This window comes from Dasypus novemcinctus, chromosome 31 (assembly GCF_030445035.2).
Source record: "Dasypus novemcinctus isolate mDasNov1 chromosome 31, mDasNov1.1.hap2, whole genome shotgun sequence".
Classification (NCBI taxonomy): domain Eukaryota; kingdom Metazoa; phylum Chordata; class Mammalia; order Cingulata; family Dasypodidae; genus Dasypus; species Dasypus novemcinctus.
The window spans coordinates 12,518,187-12,526,991 of record NC_080703.1 but is presented as its reverse complement, the minus strand read 5'-3'; the positions used below and the strand labels follow the sequence as shown (position 1 = coordinate 12,526,991).

The 8,805-nt window shown below is 42.2% G+C and overlaps 1 protein-coding gene across 1 annotated transcript; it reads left to right on the top strand.

The window, feature by feature from the left end:
- Positions 1–724: 724 nt before the first annotated feature.
- Positions 725–2,313, top strand: LOC101419437 (L-lactate dehydrogenase A chain-like). The gene has a single exon (XM_058290631.1). It carries the CDS (start codon positions 757–759, stop codon positions 1,753–1,755), a length of 999 nt encoding a protein of 332 aa, XP_058146614.1. The 5' UTR covers positions 725–756; the 3' UTR covers positions 1,756–2,313.
- The last annotated feature ends 6,492 nt before the right edge of the window (positions 2,314–8,805 follow it).

The window sequence follows — 8,805 nt, the reverse complement described above, 5'->3', positions numbered from 1 at the left end:
GCAAAAGTGACAGCTAGGCAAGCCAGTCATGAGAGTTTTAAAGCTATTATATCTGAAATGACTCATCAGTGCTCCCAACACTGCTAAGCCCCTCTGACAAATGATTTGTCCCTGACCCTGTGCTGAGGGCTTTCAATGTGGAGGGATTCCTAGGCAAGCCTCCTCCTAGGGATGCATCCCCAAGGGCTGCTGCACAGGATGACAATCCTCATAAGAGTCAAACACACCATTTCGAAGGTCTTTCATTTCTTGGTAGTGTAAGGGTAAGGCCACATTGAGACAATAGGAATAGAACTACATTAGGCAATAGGAAATGCAAGTACCTTCAGATAAATAAATAACTTAGGCTGTCTCCAAGGAGAGTGTTAATAAATAACTTAGGGCTGTCCACAAGAAAAGGGCCAAAAAATGACATGGGACTGCTCACAAGAAAGGGCTTTTAAAAAAGAAAAAAATAGATACACTATCTTCAGCTAACCACAGTGTTCTGCTTCTGTGCCTCCTTGCTTGCTAGTAACTCCTACCCCCCCATCCTGAAAGGCTATAAAAACACCTCTTCCCTTAACTCAGGGCTGCTGTCTCCTCCGCATAGAATGAGAGAGTCACTGCGCAGCTAATGAAGCTCTCAATTGGAACTTTATTCAAAGTGTGAGTCTGGGTCCCGGAGCTGCAGTCGCCCAGTCTGGATCCAAGCACCGCGCGCAGCAGACGCTCGCTTGACGTGTAGTCCCGGTTCCTTCCCATTCCAAATCTAAGATGGCAACTCTCAAGGATCAGCTGATTCAGAATCTCCTTAAGGAAGAACAGATCCCTCAGAATAAGATTACAGTTGTTGGGGTTGGTGCTGTTGGCATGGCCTGTGCCATCAGTATTCTGATGAAGGAACTGGCAGATGAATTTGCACTTGTGGATGTCATAGAAGACAAATTGAAGGGAGAGATGATGGATCTCCAACATGGCACCCTTTTCCTTAGAACACCAAAAATTGTCTCTGGCAAAGACTATAGTGTGAAAGCAAACTCCAAGCTGGTTATCATCACAGCTGGGGCTCGTCAGCAAGAGGGAGAAAGCCGTCTTAATTTGGTCCAGCGTAATGTAAACATCTTTAAATTCATCATTCCTAATGTTGTAAAATACAGCCCAAACTGCAAGTTGCTTATTGTTTCCAATCCAGTGGATATATTGACCTATGTGGCTTGGAAACTAAGTGGCTTTCCCAAAAACCGTGTTATTGGAAGTGGTTGCAATCTGGATTCAGCCCAGTTCCGTTACCTAATGGGGGAGAGGCTGGGAGTTCACCCATCCATCTGTCATGGCTGGGTCCTTGGGGAACATGGAGACTCTAGTGTGCCTGTGTGGAGTGGAATGAATGTTGCTGGTGTCTCCTTGAAAAATCTGCACCCTGAGTTAGGCACTGATGCAGATAAGGAACAATGGAAAGAGGTTCACAAACAGGTGGTTGACAGTGCTTATGAGGTGATCAAACTGAAAGGCTATACCTCCTGGGCCATTGGGTTATCTGTGGCAGATTTGGCAGAAACTATAATGAAGAATCTTAGACGTGCACATCCTGTTTCCACCATGATTAAGGGACTCTATGGAATAAAAGATGACGTCTTCCTTAGTGTTCCTTGCGTCTTGGGACAGAATGGTATCTCAGATGTTGTCAAGGTGACTCTGACTCCTGAAGAAGAAGGCCATTTGAAGAAGAGTGCAGATAAACTTTGGGGGATCCAAAAAGAGCTACAATTTTAAAGTCTTCTAATGTACCACTTCATTGTTTTAAGCTACAACAGGATTTTAGTTGGGGGCTGTTCCTGTTCTTTTTATCTGATCTTGGATTACGGCAGTAATAGTAAGATGACCTAGGAAAAAAGTTAGACATAGGAATGTTTCTTAAAACCCTAAAGGTATTTACTGATACTGAAGATGACACCTATCTTGTATAGTCCCAAACTGATTATATAAAATAGTTTATGTCTGAGGCACCAGTGCCAATGCACATGCTGCAGCTGCCTTTCAAACCAGAAGAAAGTGTGGTTACTGTGTATTTTATACCTTCTGGATCCTTTACCTAACATGCCTCATGTAATTTCCTTCCTCCCAATCAATCATATCCTGAACTCCAATGTGTAAATCCAACATTGCATGTCTTGTGCATAACTATTTTAAAGGATCTTATTTTGTGTACCAAATGTATCAAAGTAGTGCACATTGCCATGTAATGTAAAAAAAAAAATTACCTATTACAATGCAACCAACTGTTCAAGTGTCGTACCTCAAAAATGTCAAATAAACCATAAAGAGTGAAAAAAAAAAGTCTGAGTCTGGTCAATATCACTAATCTATAACAGTAGATAGATGTTTGTTTACTAAGAAACAATTCTAGGCCATGTAATGCCATTTATAATGGCTTCCTGATTCTTTTTTTAATGTCAACTGACTTTCTTAAAGTAAACTCACATGGGGATGCCTAAATCAAGGCAAAGTCCCACCTGGGTCTCTTATGACCACTTTCTGTCCTGGTCTACAGACCACAACCCTGTTTCCTACTCAGGCAGTTGCCTAAATAAGACTGACTATAGGCCCTGGGGCCTGTGAGGGCCAAACTAACTGTGGCTATATTTACCTACAGACACATTCACACCAATATTAATGTCTACCTATTTAGATATGTCTATGCATATTAACTTAAAAGTACGCAATAAACCCTCTCTATCACTCTGTTTACAGGTGCTTTGACACAATTGTACATGATTTTTTTTTGCATGGAAACATGACAATTTAAGACAACTCCTTTCCCCCTCCCTGTCCTTTTTATGTAGTCCCTAACCCTCCCATTCCTCCATAAGCTCAGGAACAATGCTGTTTTTGGTCAGCAGAATCCTGCTCATTCTCTGTCTTTCCCCACCAGCCATCCCCTGAGTGGTCACCTTCTCTGAGTCCTGTTCCTCCTGGGCCCCAGACCCACAGATACACAGCCCCCCTTTCACAGCTCTGATCCTGTGGGCAGAAGATGCAGATTAATGCCACGTGGGGGTCCAGGGTCATGGCAAACCTAGGCATCCCTGTTAGCTCTGATGATGATTTCAAAGTAGAAATCTTAACTACTTACAGATGCTTTTAGCTCTTGGTATGTATTTTATTTAAAGGATTTCTATGAACAGGAGAGCCAGTTAGGAGAGTTTGGTACATAAATGAAATAACAAACTGGTGTTATATTATTTATGGAAAAATAAAACAATAGAGGAATTTCTGTGACTGGATCTGCCAGGTAACGGGCTTTGAATTTTTGTGATGTGGTGGGTTTTTTTGAGGTCCCAGGGCCAGGGATTGAACCTGGGACGTTTTAAGTGAGAAATCATCACTTATCCCCTGAGGCTTTTTTTTTCATTTGTTTCCTTGGTGTTTCTTTTTTGTTGTGTTTTTCAGAAGGCACCAGGAACCAAACCCAGAATCTCCCATGTCGGAGACAGGCACTCAATATAAAGCCACAGTCACTCTCCTGAACTGTTTTTACTTAACAATAACTCCCTGATTCTTTTAATTGTTCACAGTAATTGGGAGAATAATAAAAGAACAATAAATCCCTTACTCTGTTAATGTCTTATTTATGCCCAGTCATTTTAGGATTTCAGTTAGGGGTCAAGAGTCAAACAGCTTTGAAATAATTTTTAAACAAAAAAATATCTGTGATTAAAATATTAGTTTCTTTTTCATAATAACCATTTCCAAAGATGTTCATGAATTTAATTCTAGACATAATTTGCTTATGTTGGCTTATTCAAGGATAAATAAGGTAAAAGATAGTGAATCAACAAAAGCTCCCTCAGGCTCTATTCCAATTCTACAATTGACATATGTGTCCTAGGCCCTCATTTAGGGATGGGGACACTGCGGCCATGTGAAGGAAAGGGACAGACCAAGACCCATAAACCTGAAGAGGCAAGGGAGAACCAGGGTCAGCACTGGGCTCTCTTTCACATTCAGGACTGACCTTTGGTGTTTTGTCTGTGGGGAATGGGGCGGGTTCCCTCTCTCTGAAGCTATGTGTAATAGTCTGAAGATGTTGCCTGCAGACCAAGGTGGGGTGCAGAGAGGAATGGGGTGACCCTGAATTTCTGAGGTCCAGACCTCAACATGTTTTCTTTACCCTTAAACATGGCTACTGCTTACTGTGGTCTCATCAGTCCTGGCCCCACTGCTCAATGTCTGGTGGCCTTGGTCAGACCCAAGGGAGGAGAAGCAGATTTCCTGTTTGCTATGCAACCAGAAAATGACTCAAATTCAGAGGGCAAGTGCTGGGAGTCTTGAATGAGAAGAGCCACTTCTCTTCTGGGCTGAGGGTTCTGGCTCCAGACAAAAATGAGGGAATCCCAGTAGAAAGCTGTGCCCTACAGAGGTAGATGGTATGTGGGGGGAAAGGGTAGATATCATTCCCAGGTTTCTGCTTTTAAAATAGTTGAATAAACTGAGAAAATTGATTCACTTGTGAAAAGTACTTGAAATCATTATGTAAACTGTGATATGATAAAATTCTTTAAGCAATTGCAATTCATTCAACAACAAGGTGACAAATCCTATCAAATAGCAGTGACATGTCCTTCACCCTGTCTAGTTGCTGGGTTTGGCATTCCTGCACAAAGGTCCTTTCACACTGACCCATCCCTTCCTTCACCAGCACTCTTCCCAACTTCTCTTCCTTCCTATATTAACTTATATTCTTCTGAAATTAACAAAGACTTTGCATAATGCGGTCACCCCTTGGGCTGAAGTGTGGTTTGCTGGCCTGGCGGGGGTGCAGCCACGGCAGGCCAAGCCGCTGCCCCCATAATAGACTGGCTGGTTGGACTCACCGCCACCCCTGAAGGGAGCTCGTCATGGGCGCAGGGTGCCCTCGGGTCTCCCCTTCTCGGCAGCCATGCTTCCGCGGCCGCCCCTCCTCCCGGATGGCACCACACGATGCCTGTGGGGCGGCACCCTTCGTCTTCCTTCTCCCTGTGCAGGCGCAGGGTGGAAAATTCCAGTCTGCCCTTTTCCCCTCCCCTGAAAGCAGCAACAGCCAGGCATGGGCGGAGAAATCCAGTCTGCCCTTTTCCCCTCCCCCAACAGCAGCAACAGCCAGGCATGGGCGGGAAACTCCAGTCTGCCCTCTACCCCAGCAACAGCAGCCACCAATCACTAAACCCTGCCACTTCCCCCAGCAACAGCAACAGCCAATCCCTAATCACCCCCCCTCCCCCATCCAGTAGTGCCCACTGACATTTCACCGGCAACCAATCAGAACAGGGCGTGGCTTCGACCAATCAGCCTTCCCCAGCCCCTATAACACTGTTGCGTCTCCCTCAATATAGTGGACTTGCGTGTTTACCTTGTCTCCACGGTAGTTCTTCTGCCGTGCGCCCTCCAGTCCTGAGAGCCCCCGACAAGGACCTGGCCTCCCTTGTCCCCAGTTCATCGCCTGCTTGTCGGGGTGACCCCTTCTTCGCCGGCTTCACTGGGCGACCCCGTCAGCCAAACCGTGCAACCCCTTGTGAGACCGACCCCTCGTCTGCTGCCGGACCGACCCCTCATCCCAAGTGGGACCGACCCCTCGTCCAGAGCTGGACCGACCCACCTTCCGCAGCCAGACCCCACCTCTACCAACTGAGCAAGCCGCCGTATCATAAAGAATTCAATCAAGAAAAAAAAATGGAGAGAGGCAAGATGGTGACAGATTAAGTACACCTACATCATCTCGCCTAAATAAAACAACTGAGTGCAGCAAAATCCTTCCTGACTGAGCTGTTTTGGGAAGCCAAAAAGCAGGAGGCTTAAGGGCATCCATCTGCAGAGAGCATAACAAAAAGAATGATTGTGCAAGGTGAAACCATGGGTTTCTGATGCTTCATGCAGGAGCTATTGGACAGCTGAGCCCCTCCCTCAGGGCAGGAAGCCACAGCATTCCCTGACTCTTGCCAGTCAGTCAGCTAGAAGAGACAAATTCTGAGAGTGGGAAGGTTCTGGAGAAAAGTGGAGAGGGGTCCCCTGAGTGTGGGTTCTATGATCTGGACCCCCCTTTTTTTAGCTTTCAGAAGTATACCAGCTGGCCTCTGGAGAAACCAGGAAGAAGGGAGAGGTAAATCTGCTGAGGCAGTCTGATTTACCTAACCTCCCTGGGATAGGGAAAATTAGTCTGGGAGAAGGTGGAGCCAGGCAATTAACTAGTCCTGTGCAACTCCTCTAAGGGAGGGGGACAGTAGGAAGTGCGTAATAAGCTTCCATGAGCATATTTAGGGTTCCCAGGAAGGTGTGGGTGCTCTCTTTCAAAGAGACTGAGAGTCATTTCGATGCTGCCAGCTTGTTTCTTGATTGGTGTGATTCCACTTTCTTGATTTTCTCATTTCTGTGTGTACTTATGTTGGCAATCAATGCTGTCTCATTTCCCTCCTGCATCTTTCTAACTTCCACCTTCTGTTGTTGTCCTTACATTCCAATTACCTTTGTTTAGTCCCCAATTTTTCTGATTTTTAATTCTAACCGTTTTGTTTTCTATCCTTTATTAACTTTCTATTTTTATCCTTTCTTTTCTCTTTCCCTCTCTCTTCATCATACTGACCTGTTAATTCACACTATATTCTTTTTGATATTCAGTTCCCCATTTCCTTGGAGATGCACCACTTTTTTATTCCTGTATTTCTACACAGTTACATGAGTTTAATATCCAATCACTTAGGTCTTATATGATTCTTCTGCTAACATTTACTATCAATATTACTATTAATTCTTTTTTTTTTCACTTCTTTTGCTTCCCCTGGATGTAAACTTTTTCATTCAAGGGAACTTAGACAACAACAAGGAAATAAAATAAGAAAAAAAAAGTGTAAAATAGAAAACTTAATACACCTACAAAAACAGCAACTAAATAAAACCTGAGACTACATGGAGGACATAACCAACTGAAGAAACCCATCAAGATAAAATGATGAGCAGAGAGCCACAAAAATTTACAAAACATACCAATAATCAGGAAGACTTGGCCCACACCAATGAAAAAACTTAAAACCAGGAAGAGAAGCAGAACATTGAACAACTAAACAAAGATGTCCAAACTAATACCATGGATCATTATAATGAAGTGAAAGAAGAGATTAAGGATATTAAGAAAACACTTGCAGAGTGTACTGAAGAAATTGTAAACATATGGAAAAAGATAACAATTGTTGGTAATGAATGGCACAATCCAAGAAATAAAAAAAAATTTAAAAAAAACACTCTAAGCAAATAATAGCAGAATTGAATAGGCAGAGGAAAGAATTATTGAGGTGGAAAGCATTAAATCTGAAATCAAAGAAAGAGTAGAATTATTAGATAAGAAGTTAGAAGAAATCCAATAGAGACTTAGGGATCTGAATGACAACACAAAATGCACAAATATCTCAGAAGGAGAAGATAAGGGAAAGGGGACAGGAGATTTTTTGGAGGAAATAATGGCTGAAAAATTCCCACACTTACTGAGCGAGATGGATGGTACATGCCCAGGAATCACAGCACAACCCAAACAGTATAAATCCCAAAAGGCCTAGTCCAAAACATATCTGTGAAATTATCTGATGCTCAAGACAAAGAGAAAATATTGAAAGCAGCAAGAGAAAAGAGAACCATCGAACACAAGGGAGGCTCAGTAAGATTAAATGCTGATTTCTCATCTGAAACCATGGATGCAAGAAGACAGTGGTATGACATAGTCAAGATACTAAAAAAAAAATTTTCCAGCCAAGAATACTCTATTGACTAGAACTGGCATTCATAATTGATGGAGAGCTCAAAATATTTACAGATAAACAGAAACTAACAGAGTATGCCAATAATGAATGTACTCTTCAAGAAATACTAAGGGGAATTCTGTATCTTGAAAGAAAAAAAACTGAAGTCAGAGTTGGAGGACAGTTTAAGATGAACAAAAAAGACAAAAAAGAAATAAAAACAACATATGACACACACAAATTCAAAGAAAATATGGCTAATGTAAGTAATTTCTTGTGAGCAATAGCACTGAATGTTAATGGATTAAACTCACCTGTGAAGAGACACAGATTGGCAGAATGGATAAGGAAATGTGACCCATCTATATGCTGTCTATATGAAATTCACCACAGACCCAGTGATTCAAGAAGGTTGAAAGTGAATAGCTGAAAAATCATATTACAAGCAACTAATAACCAAAAAAGGCAAAAGTAACTATACTAATATCAGACAAAACAGACTTTAAAAACAAAACTATTGTGAGAGACAAAAATGGGCACTACATATTAGTAAAAGTGGTAATCTATCAAGAAAGAACAATCATAAATATTTATGCACCTAATCAGAGTGCCTCAAAATACATGAGGCAAACACTGGATAAACTAAATGGAGGAATAGATGACTCCACAATCATTGTGGGAGACTTTAATATACCATTATCATCACTAGACAGAACATCTTGACAGAGAATCAATAAAGAAACAAATATTTGAATAATTTATTAGAGAATCTGAACCTAATAGACATATGCAGAACACTACAACAAAATACAGCATAAATATATTCTTCTCAAGTGCATATGGATCATTCCCCCAGATAGACCACAGGCTAGGCCACAGAGAAAGTCTCAATGAATTCAGAAAGATTGGAATCATACAAAATAATTTCTCTGACCACAGTGGGATGAAACTGAAAGTCTGCAAGGGCTGGAGAACCAGATTAGGCACAAGGATATAGAAGTTAAGCAACACACGCTTAGACTAACAGTGGGCCCAGGAGGAAATCTCAAAAGAAATCAGC